General features: G+C 40.5%; 4 protein-coding genes and 1 long non-coding RNA gene across 5 annotated transcripts; 4 read left to right on the top strand and 1 right to left on the bottom strand.

The window, feature by feature from the left end:
* Window positions 1–1,271: 1,271 nt before the first annotated feature.
* LOC103705939 (very-long-chain (3R)-3-hydroxyacyl-CoA dehydratase 2) lies at window positions 1,272–6,615 on the top strand. Its single transcript, XM_008789855.4, has 9 exons — window positions 1,272–1,383; window positions 1,462–1,547; window positions 1,627–1,674; window positions 1,761–1,849; window positions 2,279–2,332; window positions 2,793–2,860; window positions 5,882–5,931; window positions 6,032–6,129; window positions 6,210–6,615. The coding sequence occupies exons 1-9, from the start codon at window positions 1,325–1,327 to the stop codon at window positions 6,312–6,314; spliced, it is 657 nt and encodes a 218-aa protein (XP_008788077.1). The 5' UTR covers window positions 1,272–1,324; the 3' UTR covers window positions 6,315–6,615.
* Window positions 6,616–7,065: 450 nt separating this feature from the next.
* Window positions 7,066–9,396, bottom strand: LOC103705938 (aquaporin TIP1-3-like). Its single transcript, XM_008789854.4, has 3 exons — window positions 9,149–9,396; window positions 8,786–9,036; window positions 7,066–8,684 (listed from the first exon to the last, which is right to left on the bottom strand). The coding sequence occupies exons 1-3, from the start codon at window positions 9,279–9,281 to the stop codon at window positions 8,310–8,312; spliced, it is 759 nt and encodes a 252-aa protein (XP_008788076.1). The 5' UTR covers window positions 9,282–9,396; the 3' UTR covers window positions 7,066–8,309.
* LOC113462649 lies at window positions 8,897–9,822 on the top strand. The gene is made up of 2 exons (XR_003385451.2): window positions 8,897–9,026; window positions 9,396–9,822. It is a non-coding gene; the product is annotated as an uncharacterized LOC113462649 (long non-coding RNA).
* Window positions 9,823–14,293: 4,471 nt separating this feature from the next.
* Window positions 14,294–16,215, top strand: LOC103705937. Its single transcript, XM_008789853.4, has 2 exons — window positions 14,294–14,468; window positions 15,155–16,215. The coding sequence occupies exons 1-2, from the start codon at window positions 14,394–14,396 to the stop codon at window positions 16,022–16,024; spliced, it is 945 nt and encodes a 314-aa protein (XP_008788075.3). The 5' UTR covers window positions 14,294–14,393; the 3' UTR covers window positions 16,025–16,215.
* A 69-nt stretch (window positions 16,216–16,284) lies between these two features.
* On the top strand, window positions 16,285–18,125 carry LOC103705936 (pentatricopeptide repeat-containing protein At5g42450, mitochondrial). Its single transcript, XM_008789852.4, has one exon. It carries the CDS (start codon window positions 16,360–16,362, stop codon window positions 18,043–18,045), a length of 1,686 nt encoding a protein of 561 aa, XP_008788074.3. The 5' UTR covers window positions 16,285–16,359; the 3' UTR covers window positions 18,046–18,125.
* Window positions 18,126–18,244: the final 119 nt, after the last annotated feature.

Genomic DNA, 18,244 nt, shown 5'->3' with positions numbered 1-18,244 from the left:
TCTCCTCGCTTTATACAAGGCGGAAGGTATTTGAACTAATGTCGGCAACTGAGTACCTGACTTTTGGTTCATCATTCAGGGGTTGCAGGGTAGCGGTGCGAATGGACCGGGATTTAAATCTCGAGAGGAGCCCGGTCCGGCCCAAATATAGTCTACCAGGCCGAACAGGACCTTCCAAATGGGGCCACGGCTTCCTTGTGGCCCATATAGTGTACCAGAGGAACGCGTCGCAAAGATGCTGCCGCTGGCCACGAATGGTATCCGCATAATGCCCGTGGTGCTGTTTTTTTTTTCTGAAAAAAAAAAATAAAAAGTCCTAGAAGAAAAATGAACAGAAGTGCATTATAAAGCCTTTTTAAAACTACTGTAGCAGTACCTGTGCCTTTATATAGTTTTTTATTTTCTGATCTTGTTAGCGGCATTCACATCCGTCGAGTGTGAACCACCATTGCACCAAAAAAAAAAAATCGTTATGGCAGCAATTATTTATGCTTGAAAAATGTAAACATACAAGCAAAGAATGCCACATACTCCGCACAAATGTATTTAAATTATGTCGACAGACATATAGTAATGGTTACACTCCATAGCGAAAGCGTGTAGTGGCTCTAACCTTCATCATTTTCATAAAAAATAAAAAATATATATAAAGGATAATATCGGTGGATATAACATGGAGGGACATTGCCGGGTAAATTTATTTGATTTTTTGAGTTACCATAAGGCATATTTGATTATGAGTTGACGTTGGCGGATATAAACTCGGTTTCTGTTGCGATTAGTAGGCAAGAGTGCGAATAAACCAGTTGAGACCAAACCTGAAAGCAGCCCAGGGTTTAACGCTTAGACCAAGCCCAATCAGGCCCATGGCTGGCCTGCTAGGCCTGAGCTCAATCTGAGTCTAGGTATTCTCTTAGACCAGGTCATGTCCAAACCGGATTACTATTTATTTTTCATATATTTAAGAACGCCAGAAAGGAAAGGCGACGTAGGTCATCATCATTTTCCCCCTTTTTTTTCCATGTTACGCTTGAGGAAGAGAAACAAATGTATTTACTAGGCTATCAGAGTATATGAACATATTCTACCAAAAAAAAACAGAGTATATGAACATATTAAATAAGGATGCGAGTTCTCTGGTTAGTATCTAAACTTCAAGAATTTCCATCTGTATTGCATGTTTGATGTCATCCCAAGAGTAATCATGCGAACTGAATGTGCCAAAATCTTGGAGCATATAAAACGGCAAACGTTATGCCGATTATGAATCTATTTATTCTGTCGCCCTTTCTCAGGTCTCTTCTCTCCACCACGAAAACAGCAGATGCCTCAACTTTCCAAGCTCTATCTCGTCTTCTACAACTCCCTCCAGTGCCTCGGATGGTCCTCCCCATCTCTCTCTCTCTCTCTCTCTCTCTCTCTCTCTCTCTCTCTCATTCCGTTCTTCATTTTTATGTACAGGGCACTCGCTCTCTCCAGGGTTCTGGGCAGCGTCCTCGCCACCAACTCTATCCGTGGAGCATACGCCTCTGCTGGAGATATCATCTGTGAGCGATTCCCAAATCCTTCCCAATTCATTTCCTTTTCCTTTTTTTCCTAATCGAAATCAATCTCGTATTTCGGTAGGTTTGCTGCAAACAATTTCATTCCTGGAAGTCATCCATGCGGCCGTTGGTGGGTTTCTTTTCATATCAAAACGAGTGCGTTGTTCTGTTTCTTTATTGTTCTGATCTATTTTAGCTCTTATTCGGGACCATTAGGATTGGTTTCCAGTGGGGCGGTGCTCGCCCTGATGCAATGGGGAGGGAGGACTCACTTCTTGCTGGCCATCGTTCGCCAGATTCCGGAGGTAATTTTTAGGAATGATGTTGTCTTTACTAAAGGAAGCCAAACATTCTCTCTTTCTCTCTGGTAGTTCTGAATTTATATGCACTTTTAACCAGGAAATGAATTCCTCTGTCTATGTCGGGCTTAGTTAACAAATCAACCCATTGATTGGAAAAGAAGGATCTTTTCCTTATTTTTTTTTCAATTTAAATTACCGTTTCGATTCTATGGAAGGTAGAATTCTCCTCTCGTATTTACAGAACCCGTCCTGTTCTAGTAGATATCTGTGCTGGGTTTAGTCATATGTGACTCTATATGCACGTGAGCATCTAAAGAACAACCTATTTAACTTTTTCCAATGATCCTTTTATATTTTTGAGCTAGTGTTTGATATGATAATTAGTTATACAATATTATAGACCTAGCTTTCAGTTAAATATTTATTTTGCAGGTCCAGAATCTCCCATCAGTTTTCATAACCTTTATGGCATGGAGCATAACTGAGGTGTGTTGTAATGTTATAATGTATTAATCTTCTAGTTTGGTCTTTTATGCAGACTGATTATTTTCAGTTAAATTTGGTAAGCATTCATTCGTTTGACATGAAAACCATTGTTAAGCAATCCTGGGGACATGCAAATGTATTTCATAAAAGAGAATATGCGTTGAGGTCTAGTTTGCACTGTAAAGTCAGGGAACAAATTTTATGCATATATAGAATCATTGCATAATTTGAAGTTTGCTTTCTGTTTGGATAAGCATAGCTTTGTGTTTTCTCCCTCAATTTCCTTTTGCTTTTTTTGGTACAATATGGATCCACCCTTCGCAAATTTTGAGCCCCACCTTAAATGGTTTGTGATCAAGCTTATCTTGTTCCTCTTCATTTTTGAACGCATACTTTTCACTATTTTATATTTCTATCATACCTTCACCTAAATTTGTTGACTTTCTTGTTTTGAATCCAGGTAATAAGATACTCCCATTATGCTTTGAGTTGCACAGGAACTTGCCCATTATGGCTTACCTACCTCAGGTTCAACACTGGGACACCAGATTAATATTTTCATTTCCTTCTATATGTATTGCATGTACACCTATTACTCACTCATATACAGTCCGCAGTATAGTATAGTTTGGCATTATCCATTACATTTATTGGCAGTTGTTTGTTGCAATAACATATTTAGAAGTTCTTTGTAGTCATTCGAAGTGGACCAAGCAACGCACATCCAAACAACTTTGGGACAGTTTCAGTTTCATTCTAACCATAAATAACTTCTGACTGATAAAACTGCATCATATAGCAGTCATAATGTCTTTTGTTTGATACTGGTTTTGATTTAGCAAGCTAAATATCAAATTGTATTTATAAACTATAACAATATTTGTTATATACAAATATTACTCAAATTCATAGTTTTTGTAATTCCTTTATGTGACTGTTATGAGCCATCACATGCTGTTATAATAGCTTTTGATTTTTGTTATAATACTAAAGTCAGATGATAATAAAAAATATTTTTTGACTTGACAGCAGTTGATATATAGTGTAATAACGTTCTATGGCACCTTTAAGCCATGGTTATATGACAATAACAAAATTATTCAAAATATGGTTACCATTTGCCTCATAGTTTTGCAATGCCTTGAATCGTTTTGTAATGGGATTATAGCACTGAACTATAATTCGATAGTTATGGCCTATTTTAACTAGGCTAGTGATCTTCATCGGAGATCTTAAACCTTGCTCCAGATGAGTAGGCCTTAACCTTAGTGTGTCCCATATATCCATGCTTTTAAGTATTTAGATTGTTAATCTATCCTAGAAATTTCAGCATGATTTCTTACATATGTTCTATCATCAACAATCAGCATCTATATTATCAACTTCGATGGAATTACAATGATGAGCAACTGGAAGTATACAGCTCTTGTACTGGGGGATTAAAGTCCTCCATTTCCTGCGGCTGAGTATACATTATGAAGATCAGATTTTTCACTTCAGAGGTGCTTGCTTGATTCATGTTGTTTCTGTGCTGGTGCCTGGTTTTGTTTGTCACTAGAGCAATAAGGGAATATGTTGGTTGATGATTAGTATCTTAAGCTACTTCTGTGATATCACGAGAAATGAAAAAAAAAAAAAGATAGTTAAAGCTACCCTATTGTTTGTCACTAGAGCAATAAGGGAATTTGTTGGTTGATGATTAGTATCTTAAGCTACTTCTGTGATATCACGAGAAATGAAAAAAAAAAAGAAGATAGGTTTTACTTCTGGGAAATAGCTAGACAGATGTCAAGTGCTGTATGCGATGTGGAGAAATCATGGGATGTGAGATGTGTTTATGCTCATCCATTTGATACATATAATAAAGATTTTATGTTTTTGATCAACCAAAGAAAAATCAAGGCTTTCACCAAGAAAGTCACCAGTTTATTTTGCGAAATATAGCTAGAAGTGATCGCTAGAGATTCCATTTGATTCTTCTTTTTATTGTAGAACTGCTATGAATTCAATGAATTCAATTGTGTGTTGGGGCAGTTGATCCACTAAGAGCCTGTTTGGATATTCCTACATAAAGCTCCCCTATTCTACTCGTGGATTACTCCTTAAAGGTGACTAGCATATATCTATAGTTGATTTTTTTTCCGCAACAGAATCTGTTTCAAGTGGATCTGCACCACTCATTTTATAGAAAGTCGAAGAAGTGGATGGAAGACTGAAAGCCTCGCAGTTTGTTAAATATGTTCGCGAGATAGCAGTGTTGGCCAAGAGGATGCAAGTGGATTTGGCATTGTGTGTCAGGATCCATTATTGGATTTTGATGAGAAGATCGCATCTTCCCCTTGTTACTTTAGTTAGTCAAGTTAAAGAGGTTGGGAGGACTTGCCTAGAGCTTAAGGTTATAAGAGAGTTGCACTGACCACTGGTAAGCCATCTCTGACATGTGGAGTTCTATGATAATAAACTTGCAAAATTCATGATCATGTTCACTTGTATGTCATAAACAGATGCTGTGCTCGATGGTGAACATGGATTTAGTTTTTCAGATGGAATAGTCTTCTGTTAGATGCACTCGGATCATAATAAGGGGTGTAGAGATATGTAGGATAGAGGTTGAAACTCTGTTGTAACAGTGATAAGGTAGTGCAAACTGATTTTCATTGTTTTGCTTTATGATTTATTCCTTCTTCCATTTTTCAGACCTTCCTCTTTGTTATCTCCTCATTAAGGTTTTTGGAAAGATCCCTTTGAAATCTACCTTTTCTATTTTTTATATTGTGTTTTCGTTGAATCTCTTCTTGCCTGAGAAAAAGAATCTGATTTAAGTTTTTGAAGGATTCCCTCAATGTCTTCTACCTTAGCCATGCCTACCATGAAGCCAACAAACCAGTAGACTGGCTAGCGAGCAGAGAAGACAAGCTTGACATCCTTTCCAATCGATGAGCTCCTGATTTAGCTCTGTTACCTAATGCTGATATTACATGTGGCTGTACTTTCCTTTGTTATTGAGGTCTCTGCCTCCCACTATACGAGATGAATTTCAGGATATTTTTTAATAGCATCTAAGAGTTCTTTCCAAGGAAATTGCTGCAGTATTTGTTTGAAATATAAAAAGATTGCTCTCTCATTCATTGTGCATGAAGATTTAGAGAAAGCATTTTTATGAAAAGTCATGCTCTATGCTCTTATGGGCAGGCCATTCTTTTGCTCATTGGTGTATCTCTGAGTTGAGATTGGCTTCTGTTTTGTGGCCTTTGCTTTTTGTACAAAATTTTGTAGGCTTAGTAGATTTTATGCAGCTTCTGAACTTATTTATCATTGTTTTTTATGTTTATGGAGGTGAGTTCCTCGTGTCTTTACCCCAACACAAGTTACTGCACATGGATACCGACTTCTGAATCACAGAGACAAGATATAGTTGTGTTTTTTTCGGCTTTAGCTGCTTTGTGCAACTTTATATTCAGATGCATAAATGCATGCTTACATTGCATGAATGTGCCCATAACACTCATGATAAATACTGATGACAAAGGTTATTTTTACTTTCTTCAGGTACACAGCTTTTATTCTTTTGTACCCCATTGGTGTAGCTCCTGGAGAAAGTGAGCACAAGAAACACCAACCAGTCGCACATATTTATCATTTATTTGCCCTTTGTTTTCTTCTAAAACAAGAGAAGCTGATCATTCCTCTTCCATGCAGTGTGGCTTATGTACCAAGCACTTCCATTTATAAAGGAGAGAGACCTTTATGCAAACTTCTTTAACAGGCTCTCAATCAGCTATTACTCGTTTATTTTGGTATTTGAGGAGTTCTTGCCAATCTGTATGCATCAATGCTATTTATGGAGGTTTTGACATTTGCTTCTTTTCCATGCCAGGCTGTGCTGGTGTGTTATCCAGTATTATGGTTGAAGTTATATTTGCATTTATTTAAGCAACGGCGGTCAAAGCTAGGGAAGCATCAAAGGAAGAAGAGACTTTGAAGGACTGAAAAGCAAGCCCTTCGAAATCATCGGTCAGTTGTCTACATCATACCAACATGCCAGAGTCGAAGAGATCTTTGGACTTGAAATAATTTTACACTAGATGGAAATTGTATGCTTGACATTTTTACTTTCTATGCTTGGCGTGAAGCAAAAGACTATCTAGAGATTAGGTTTTATGTATATTTTACTCGCCATGGTAGTGCTCCATGCTTCCATTCAGTTGTAACTTGTTTATCGATAGATTTCATTATTGACTTTATAACCTGGTGCAGTGTTTGTTCCTACATTTTTTTCTTCAGTCTTCTGACTTGTTCAGAGTGGCAACTTGCAGAATGGAACCCATGCCTCTTTTCCCCTCATTCTTTCTTATGTCTAAAATGTTTAAAAGTTCATAAATAGTATACTTTTCCTTTTCCTGAAAAAATGCACTGATATGTTATTTTATAATATGATAGGGAAGAAGGATATCAAGTAATTATTATTTTCTGCTGATATCTGACTAAATTTTTGTTAGTAAGAACTGATAGCTCGATATTCCCCTTCATTCCTCTGGTGTTTCTGCAACTGTTATAGATTTAAGTAATTGACTACTAGTTTGACATTGATTGCAGGACTTAAAGGTTTCAAGGTGGTGGAACATATGCTTGAAGTGAAAGAAACAAACGTACATTATTCATGTGATGGAAGGATTCAGGTCAGAATTTAGGTTGATTTGCCACTAAAGATTGGAGCATTAGTATCCGTTGGATTTTTTTTTTTTTTTTAAGTTTTATAGAGCCAGTATGGGCTTGGGCTCATGAGAGATAATTTAGGAATATGAAAAGGGGTATATGGGGTAGCCAATAAACTTCAAAATCCTCGCTGATATAAGCTGGGTCATTCTAGGTCTAATTGACCTATAGATTGTGCTTAGGTAGGGCTCATGAGTTTGGTTGCCTATATAGGTCGGTCATTGATGACTTACAGAATGGGCCTTAGTGAAGATAATGGGCTGGGTTTGGATTTGGGATAGGTCCATCAAGGAGGAAATTATTGGATGGAGAGGGATAAAAAAAAGAGGTGTCTAGGCGTGTCTACTCAAAGTGAGATAGGACTTTTTATTATCAACCTAGTAGTTAAAAACATAGTGAGATCACATTTTAATGAGTTCATTTATCTGCCTTTTCTGTCGACACCTTGTTTTAGCATGGGATGAGCACCATGCATTATTTCCTCGAGATATGAAGGAACTTGATTAGATTTTCTCAATAATGACTCAGTAATTACCTGGTTGTGCATGAGACCATTAGTTCATGAGGTTAGGGATCTTTCTTGATGCTGTGATCTAAAAGGATAGGCAGCCCAAAACACAGAGTGCAAGTAGTTAAAGGTAGATTCCATCCTATATGTGGGTGGTGAATCACAAGGATTGCTAATTTATGGGATTTCTTTACATTTAGTTGACAATTATTCCGGTCTATGTTGATATCATCAATTAATACCTACATCAGTTGTCGAACTTGTCAAAATTTTAAGTTGAATCTTCTAGGCAACATTGAAATGGTGGGTTCTGATCTATCTTTTGAGACTTACAGTGGGTTGCAAAGGATTGTCTTACTTTATTTACGGATTTTATGTAAACTTTTAAACGAAACCATCCTTTTCATCTCATTCCCTGATGACCGATATGTTTCTGTCAACTAAGCAGTCTTTTTCTAACCATAACCTTGATAAACAAAATGCTTATGCCAAGGTATTATCTTGGACTTCAACATTAAAAAAAAAAAAAAGGAAAAAGGAAAAAGAGAGAGAAAGAATAGAAGAGGTTGCATAGTACTACTTCAAATCAAACTTGTTCCATCATCTCCTGAAAAGATCTCAAAGTAAAAGAAATAAAAAGAAAGAGAAATCACTACCCTCCTCATAAAATGATATTATTTGCTCCTCCAGCTTGAGACGAGAGACTTGAAGAAGCAATTGAAGACAATAGACCAAGGAAATGGAAATATTTTCTCAATAATCCGTAGTGGGAAGCTGTTCATGGGTGCCGCGACCAATGAAGCACATATCATAGACAATGGCTGCAAGCGCTGCCCCGATCATTGGCCCCAGCCAGTAGACCCAGTGATGGTCCCACGTCCAGCTGACCACCGCCGGGCCGAACGAGACTGCCGGGTTCATCGACGCCCCGTCGAAGGCCCCGCCGGCCAAGATGTTGGCGCCGACGATGAATCCGATCGCTATGGGTGCGATCACTCCCAGGTTACCCTTCTTTGGATCCACAGCCGTAGCATACACGGTGTACACTAGCCCAAATGTCATGACGATCTCAAACACAAACGCGTTCATGGGAGTCACGTCGGCCGAGACTGCGAAGGCTGCTGTTTTCTACACAGGGATGTCATCATTTAAAACAAAAAACTCCAAGCTTCAGCTTAGCTTGAATTGATTGCTACCATACGAGAAACGAGAACCATCAGCCAGCTTACCATTCCACCAGTGCCGAACTTGAGAAGAATGCAAGCCACCACGGAGCCGAGCAACTGCGCCATCCAATACAGTATAGCTCGGAGCAGAGTTATGTTACCGCCGACGAATGCACCGAACGTGACGGCGGGGTTCACATGACCTCCTGAGATGTTGGCTCCGACAGAGACTGCGACGATGAGAGCGAAGGCGTGAGAGAGAGCTGCTGCTATGAGACCGGAGGGCGTCGCTGGTCCATCGCCGGTGAGCTTGCCTGTCCAAGAATTGGAGGGTGAATTTATAATTTTATATATAGTTAGATTCTACGTTGTCAAAGAGCAGTGGAAGAATGTTCCTTTAGTATCGGCATTGAACGAAGTATTAACTGAAAGCCATTCCGGATCCTTCGCCGGCGAAGACAAAGATGAGCATGGAGAAGAACTCGGCGAGAGCGGCTTTGAGAGCGTCGGGGCGGCTCGCCTCCCCTGGCTCTCCAATGGCGATTCTGTTCATCGGCATTTTGCTCTAAATTTTGCGAGACTAATAGCTTTTCTGGAACTCAGAAATGTAGAGCTCGTGTTTCTTCTCTTCCTTTTTTTTCCTGAGCTAAAGCTCTGCTAGTTTCATATGCAGGTTTATTCTGGTGCTCTTCTGCGGTAGTTATAGTTGGTTAGTGTAAAGGTGAAATAGCGGCTGCAGAACCGGAAAAAGGCTGGCCTGTTCAAGCTCGTCGTCTGGCCGACACGTAGAGTCGTTGATTCGGCCGGAGGGTTGATCGGCGACGCGGCGGGTCAGTCGGAGAGAGTTAATTCTGGATCTGTCCTCGGACACGAGAGACGCTCCGGGGCGTGCGGGTACAGTTTCAACTGTTTGGGCTTGAGCTATTGGGCCCGGTCGATCGCAAATCTCGTGTCGTAGCACAGGCTTGTTCCGTTTCGACAGTAACTTCGACTAGCTTCATTTCTGTTGTTCTAGGGTCTTTTTAACTTGATATTTTAAATAGTTTTTTAAATATATTTAGTTAATGTCTTTTTGTTAAACAACATCAAGACTGTTACTCCCATTGAAATATGAAATAACTAGAATTCTTTACGATGCAGCCCGTGCATCATAGAGTACTGTGCATCCCTAGATGGCTGCCATCAAGAGGTGGACAGTCTTCAAGCATGCTCGTTATCCACTTTATTTAATAACCGTACATCTTTTGATGGCTACCGTTTAGGAATGTGCATGAACTAGCTATGTAGCAATCCAAGATCTCACCAAAAATATGTATGAATTAGCTGTGTAACAATCCAGAACATCATCCAAAATAACTAGCCAGAAGTTATTAATTAGATTACTTAATCTTATATAAATATCTAAGATATATCTAGTGAATAACCGATATGATACTAAACACACGTTCACATGGATCCTTACAAACTGAGCTACTAACTTCTGACCTGGGGAGCATTAATTAATCTTCAAATGTATTACAAAGTCCAATATCTTTGAAAGTAGAGGCTCTGGAAAATTATAAAAAAAGTGAATGAAAGCTTGATATGGGTGGCTCTTTCACACTCTTGAAGAAGAAAAAGCACACAAAGAAACAAAACTCACGGTGGGAGATACTTATTATAACAAATAATGTATTTATCATCTGTTAATGCATGCCGCCACCATCCGATCAATGGTTCCGGTGAATGGCATTCCACATTGGTTTTATGCTCCACCGCAATTGCAGGATTCTGAATATAATATGCCGTTTTTACCAAAGAAAAAAAAAATAATCCAATGTTAGATACATCCTGGATGATGGCAAGATAATGTGAAGTGTTGACCTATCTTTCCCTGTTAAATCCAAATTTTTGGACCTCAGAGGTCAAGGCGGGGTGGAGTCATTAGCCTCTATCGTGCTTATGAGGTCAATTTCCAAGACTTGAACCGCTACAATTTTTAGTAATTAATGTCGGCTAGCGGCAGAATATCTACGAGAATCATGTGGTGGATCGAGGAAGACCTAAACGTTGGAGGTGTGGGTCTCTCCACCAGCAAATTTCCAAGTCTTGGGCCCTTCCAAGTTTAGTAATTAACTTCTTCCCCCTTAGTCAGATTTCAGATCTTTCTAATTGCTTCGTTTTACTCTATTTTCCTACTTTTATCTAAGTCTACCGTCAATAATGTCAGCAAATTATTTACTTTAGTTAATACAATTACATTTTAAATCCACCAAGAAACCTCATCTTTGTTAATGTTATAATAAAGATGCTTAAAACTTGACCTAGATTTATTTTAATTGCCCTCAGGTCACACCATTTTCTCTAATCTATTGACTGTCTAAAACTGCTGGCAGTAAATTTAGTTTCATTCCTTCTAATACCATTGCAAATGACAAAAGAACTCACAAATTCTTTGTGGACGAGATTTATTATTACATATAAAGTGATTTATATAAATTTTAAAATAGTAATCGAACCAATGTAGCGGTACTTCGTCCACTATAGGTGTTGACATTGGTCAAATGGTTGGCATCCCTCTTTCAAGGGCGTGCTACTGGGAGAGATTCCAGGTCAAACCCTGGTAGGGAGACATTCCCATCATGCTGCTCAAAGAAAAGAATAGTTAAATATATAATATATAAAATACTATGTCCCAGTTAGTATATCATATATCATGTAATGCATGAAAAAGGAGAAAATTGGGCCCACATGTATACTTACCTTTATACCAAATTCTCACATTAATTTTTAGGTAAAACTTTATTCAGACAAATACTCTAATCGTGCATTAGCATAATAGAGTTGCTGCATTTTTTTAAAATTGTCTCCAAAATGGACTGATTTTGGTGTGATATACAAAATATCACGGCATTAATTTAGAGGCATGAAACCAATTATTCACTTGAAGGTCAAAAAGAATTATATTTATAGTTGATCTTTTTTGTAACACAATATTTTTCTTGACATTAGTATTCTTAAAAAAACATACAAACCTTTTTAATAATTTTATTTATTGAAGTCAATTTAATTTTGCTATAAATGTTCAATATTTTATTTCTCATTATGCATTTGTGTGAGTGTATATATATCTGTGTGTGTGTGTATAAATGCTATTACATGTTCAAATGGATTATAAAATCAGTCTGCTCATCTTCAAGATCAATGATAGACTATCCAATATTAAAATCTAAACCATTGAATATAAATAGAATTGTATCAATTATACTAATAATACAAGAAATATGATAAGGTACATAAATTGAAAATTCATCTTATGGATCAATCGACCTATACATCTTAAAACATGGATAATTTTAAATTCACATAGCTTTAACAATGAGATCATAACAAAATAGTATTATATTATTAAAAGTGTATGTTTTGATTCCTACTTGATGAACCTATATTTTTTTATTATTATTAGACTTTTTTATTATCTAGATTGTTTTTATTGATTTGGATTGTTGAATTTGGATTACTAATCACTAATTTTGACGATGAGCAGACTGATTTTCCTATCCATCGAAGCACATAATAGCATAGAAAGACAGAGAGAGAGAGAGAGAGAGAGGGGTATCAAAACTCATCAAGAACATGAAATAAAAGGATGTAAAAGGAAATAAATGTTTCCCATAGTCAAGTATAGATTAGGAAATCAAAGTTTTGCAGCCTAATCCTCTACTTAAGGATATTTTAAGCTGGAAGAGACTATGTTTAGTCCTAGTAAAGGGAACAAGGCTGCTGTCTGAATAGCCACAAGGGCAATGGATGGGGATTTCGGCACTCAGAATCAAAACTTGCAACATTTGAGTCCTAGTATCTCTCCTTATCAGTGCTTAGCTCACCAATTCCATGGCACGGCTGGGGATTGATGGATTGATGCAAGACACAAGTATGGCACGACTGGGTGCAATTCAAACATTTTGCGGGCGCTACATCACGGAGTAATGATACTAAGTACTTTTTTTAATTATTTTTTAAAAAATTATTAGCCAAAACAATTTTGACATTTCCTTTGGCCAAAAACCATCGCGTTGACGTCCCATCAGCCCTTGCGCTGCCGGACGGGCGTCCAGGTCTTGCGGCGCGTTCTCACCGCGCGTGCCCAACGGGAGGGGAGGATACCGTCGTTGTCGACCAGCCAGGCCTTCCATGTGCCTTCGGATGCGGGTCTCCTGCCACGTGGACCTTCGCTTGTCCGTTTCATGCCTTCCTTTTCTGACCCACCATCGGTTCCCAACTCGTGGACACGTTACCGACGGGAAGTGGGCCTCTACCGGACCACACGTGCCGCTCCCACGAAGAAGACTCTCTTAGCTCTACGGTTTAAAAAGTCGGCAACGTTTACACCATGATTAAGATCTATTGTTAGATGCTCTTTTTTTTTTATATAGCAAATGCTTGTGGAGGAACGGTGGATAGGGGTTGTCCTATGTTCAACGGGTGTTGGAGACGGATCGCATTCTTCTCGAAGGCGACTTAAATTCGATGATCGTGTGAATCTGAAGATGAAGACGTACCATCGAGAAGAGACCGTAACATCTAGAAGAGTGCGGGTCCCACTAGACTACACCGGGAGATAAACGGTGTCGCCAACTGAGTTACCTTTTTTGTGGCTCACCACTCGGTTAGCTTTGTTTGGATGAACCAGGCGTCGTTGCTAGAGAATTTATGTAGCCTTTTATTTTCTGATTTTATTGGTTGCATTCAGACTTGCCAAATGTGAACCACCGTTATACAAAAAAAAAAACTGCATGGTATTTATCTTTCTATTTAAATTTTCAAGATTAGGTTGAATCCAATCCAGTCTGAATCAATTAAGTCTAATAAATCAAGATATAATTTAAATAAGAGACTGCCCCGTGCAATTCTTTCATAAAATTTATTTCTAAATTTTACGAAAACAAGTTTAATTAAAATAATCAAATAGCTACTTTTGTAAAACTGATTTATTTTATATTTTTATAAATCTATTTTATTAAAACTCGCAAACCAAATGGTTCCTATAGATCAAGAGCAAGCATGAGTCTGAAATTAGTAAAAACTTTCAATTGCGATAGAGTATGGATGTATTGACTTTTTTTTTAATCGAAAAAAAAATTGTCCATCAATGGGCAAGCTAAATTTTGGAGTTCAAGCTAATCTAAGCTGGGTCTATGTCAAACTGGACATGGACCTGACGTGACCCATTTGCAGCCGTAAACCAGACACAACGAAACCCCAACGCTTGAAGGAGGACGTTATGAACAAGTCCGGCATGGCGAGCTACAGTCATACATAAGCACAAGTCTGCGTTCAAGTCTTTTCTACTGTACAAGTAAGCCTGCTGGATTGAGGAGGACAGGGAGAGACGGTCGAAAGACGTGTGATTTTCCCCCACGAACACGGCCGTCGAGCGATGGTGAGGTTCGATAGAGATTTGCTTTCTTTTCCGGATAACCATGGGGAGTTTATGTAGAATTCTACGTGCCATTTTCTCAATCTTTTTTCTTTTTTCTTCTTCAAACAAGAGAGGGTAAATTGAAGACGCTTCTCCTCTTCTTTTTTTTCCTGAGACTCGGGTGTTACGACGTGGTTCGGGTTTTTGGAATTTTGTGGAGCGGAAGACCTTTATAAGAAGAGCCAAAGGGTTGGTTACGCCGTGCGGAAAATGGGTGCCAGCCCTTGGGCTTTGGCGGAGGCGGCAATAATGGAGGGAACGCTCTCTGTTTGGGGTCGGCAAGAGGTGCCTCTCTCTCTCTCTCTCTCTCACACACACACACACACACACACACACACATACGCATACACTCTGATATTGTGATATCAATGGAAGAAAGAGTCTTATATACTGCATGAACTCTTTTCCCGAGGTGGAGAAAAAGGAGGAAAGGGAAAACTTTGAGATATTTCAGTATAGTGTTCAAGACTTCAATTTGCCATAGAAGAGGCTATAGATATGCTTGTAAAAGATCTGCGTTATGATACTGACTGAACTCTATTTTGTTGCCATTTTTGGATTGCATGCATTAGTCTCGCCGGGTTTTCATTTTTTTTTTCTGAGGGAAGCATTAGTTTTGCTGGTTAAATCACGAGGTTCTTGGAACAAAGGAGAGTGACTTGGTTAAACGGTTGAGAGAGACGGTCCATAATACTAGAATGTTTTGAAAAACAACCACTGGCAAGAGATTGAAATAAAACACTCCTTCCGTGCTGAAATAATACTATAACTATTCGTGTTTTTTTTAAGGTAACTGGTTTTAGTTTTGAGCCCTTGCATGTCTATCAAAGCTGTGTCTCGGTTGGAAGCAATAGTCTGAAGCAAGCATTAGACATTGTTTATCTGGTAGTTATAGAATGTCTTGCACGGCTGGATTTCTTGGGCCAAACTGCTCCCCTGTTTTCAAATTGATGCTGTATTCTTTCAAACAGGGTGTCGAGGAATTGAAGGCTAGGCTTCTTTTGACCACTTTGGAACTGGAATCATTGCGAACAAATGCCCAGGAGGAGATTAGGAGGAACCAAGAAAGCATAAGCAAGTTAGTCCATCTCCTCAACGTAACCAGGCAAGAAAGGGATGAAGCCAGGACACAGCTTCAGAGTCTGCCGAACAAGATCATTCTTGGTAGTCCACCGCAGCTTTGTTCCCTCGTTTCCCATCTCCAGCCTCAAAGTCAAGAGATCAAGCCCATGGGAGCCAATCCCAACATCGAGAAATCTGATGGCCCGTCCAATCCCCCTACCCAATACTCTCATGGCTCCTCCTCTCATGCCGACCCTTTCTCTGTTACGCTGTCCTCTCCAGATATGTCAAATTTAACCATGCTCCACCCAAGCAATACGCAGCTCCAGCAGCAGCCAATCCTCTTAGAACATAACAACTCAACCTCCATGGGGATCCCCTCATGCATCAGCAAACTCGATAGGGCTTCTGCTGCAATTGATAGCCTTGTCTCCAAGAGAGCTCTGCCGGAGAAAGGGAAGCTGTTGCAAACCGTGATGGAAGCAGGTCCACTGCTTCAGACTCTTCTTGTGGCGGGGCCTCTCCCGCAGTGGCGCAATCCCCCGCCGCTGAAGCCAATTCAGATCCCTCCTGTTGCGGCCCAAGGAGGCAATACCGAAACACCGAACCGGTCTTTAGTTCTGGGTCCAGATTACGAGAGATCCTATGTTGGATCCGAAATGGATGGTGCATCCGCGTCCAATTCCTTTGGCGCAGCAGATTCGTGTTTCAAGCAGGCAATGTCCACGTCTCATGCCAGGAGCTACCAAAGCTTGGCTAAGAAACTAAGGACTCAGTAGAAACAATGTTCTATTTACTAAATTATGCAGTGCCAGCCTTCAAGACCAGAAGGAAGCATGCTGCATCTGGAGTATGAAATGTTGTCATGTTTAAGTTCAGAGACTATGCTTAGGCCGGCGCAATGCCTTCAGTTTTTTATTTCAAGCACTATATATATCATGATGGATTACTTATTCTGATGCTTTCTCTATTTTTCCTGTACTCATCTCAATTAAGATTTGCTAACCAGCAGTCAAAATTTCTTTAATGGACCTAAAATTAGGCGCCAGCAGACAGCCACACACGGCGCAAATTTTGTAGTTGATTTTTATGTACAGTAGGATTGGGATGCGACATGTTAAAGTATATTCCAAATGTTGAAATGGGACTTTGCAAGTCAACGGACCCCTGGTGTCGTCGCTTAGGCCCATGTTCCATGCTTGTGATTGCGCTGAAACCAAGCGCCAATCACAGCCTCCGCATGAGATCGTCGCTCCCCAAGCTCCAAAGCTCCCTTGCGGACCTCAATCCACATCCGCTGCAGACTCTCCCGTCTCCCTCCTTTCATCTTCTCAGCACGCAAAAAGCCCACGCCCAACTCCTCAAGTCTGGAACCCCCGTAGAATCCTCGCACATCGTCCCGTCCTACTGCAACTGCGGCGCATTCCCATCCGCTCGCAAACTGTTCGACGAGACATCCCACTGGGACTTGGTCTCCGCCACCGCTATCATCGGCGCCTTCGCTCGCCACAACCGCCACCGCGATGCCGTCGCCCTCTTCTCCCGCATCCTTTCCCTCGATATCAGGCCCAACCAATTCACCTTCGGCACCACTCTCCATTCCTCCACTGCTCTTCGTAGCCTCGACGTCGGCAGGCAGCTCCATGCTTGCACAACAAAGATGGGCCTCCAATCCAATGTCTTCGTCGGCAGCTCTCTTCTTGACCACTACGCCAAACTGGGCACCATCGAAGAAGCCCAGCGTGCATTCGAAGACACTTGCAATCCAAATGTAGTTTCGTACACCGCGTTGATAAGCGGGTGCCTGAAGAACGAGCGGTTCGACGATGCTCTCTGGCTCTTCCGGAGCATGCCGGAGAGGAATGTGGTCTCGTGGAATGCGATGATAGGTGGCTGCAGCCAGGTTGGTCTGAACGAAGAGTCTGTGAATCTCTTCGTCGAGATGTGTCGAGAAGGTGTTCGGCCTAATGAGTCTACCTTCCCTTGTGTACTCGGTGCCGCCGCCAATATAGCGGCACTTGGGATGGGCAGAAGCTTTCATGCTTGTGCTATAAAATATTTGAGTAGGCCTGATGTTTATGTGGGTAATTCTCTCATTAGCTTCTATGCAAAGTGCGGTTGTTTGGAAGACAGTGTCTTGGTATTTGATAAGCTCGAGGAGAGGAACGTTGTTTCTTGGAATGCTGCGATTTGTGGCTGTGCACAGAACGGCAGAGGGGAGTTGTCCTTGGAATTGTACGGTAGGATGCGGGCTTCGAATTTGAAGCCGAACGGTGTCACCCTTCTGGGCCTGTTGTTTGGCTGCACCCATGCAGGCCTGGTGAAGGAGGGTTACAACTACTTCAACTTGGCTAAGACAGAACAACCAGAGATACTGAGAGCTGAGCACCATGCTTGTGTGGTTGATCTACTTGCTCGCTCTGGGAGATTGGGAGATGCCGAGAGGTTTCTTCAGGAGCTACCATTCGAGCCGGGGATCGGGTTTTGGAAGGCTTTGCTTGGAGGCTGCCAGATACATTCCAATAAGGACTTGGCCGAGACGGTTGCTCGCCGGATCATTGCGCTGGACCCGAAGGACATATCGTCTTATGTTCTGCTGTCCAATGTGTACTCTGCGGCCGGTAGATGGCAGAGCGTGTCGGCGATCAGGAGGGAGATGAAGGAGAAGGAGATGAGGAGAATTCCTGGATGCAGCTGGATTGAGATCAGGAACGAGGTCCATGTGTTCTTTAATGGGGATAGGAAGCATCCTCAGACTGATGAGATTTATAGAATACTAATGACATGCTTGGATAATTAAAGTCATGCTCATCTGGACAGTTGGACTCTTCCATTGTGACAATAGAATGCGAAGTTAGCTTGCTTTGTAGTATACGAGCTATCTTACCAATGTCATTTTGTCAGTTAATGCATCCACTTACGCTACCATCCTTAGAGTTATCGCCAACCCAATCAACTCCAACTCAACATCGTTGTAACCGATGCCTGCGTCAAATTGG

The sequence above is a fragment of the Phoenix dactylifera genome, chromosome 3, assembly GCF_009389715.1.
Source record: "Phoenix dactylifera cultivar Barhee BC4 chromosome 3, palm_55x_up_171113_PBpolish2nd_filt_p, whole genome shotgun sequence".
Taxonomy (NCBI): Eukaryota; Viridiplantae; Streptophyta; class Magnoliopsida; order Arecales; family Arecaceae; genus Phoenix; species Phoenix dactylifera.
The sequence above is the reverse complement of the archived record's forward strand: the minus strand, read 5'-3'. Positions and strand labels throughout refer to the sequence as shown.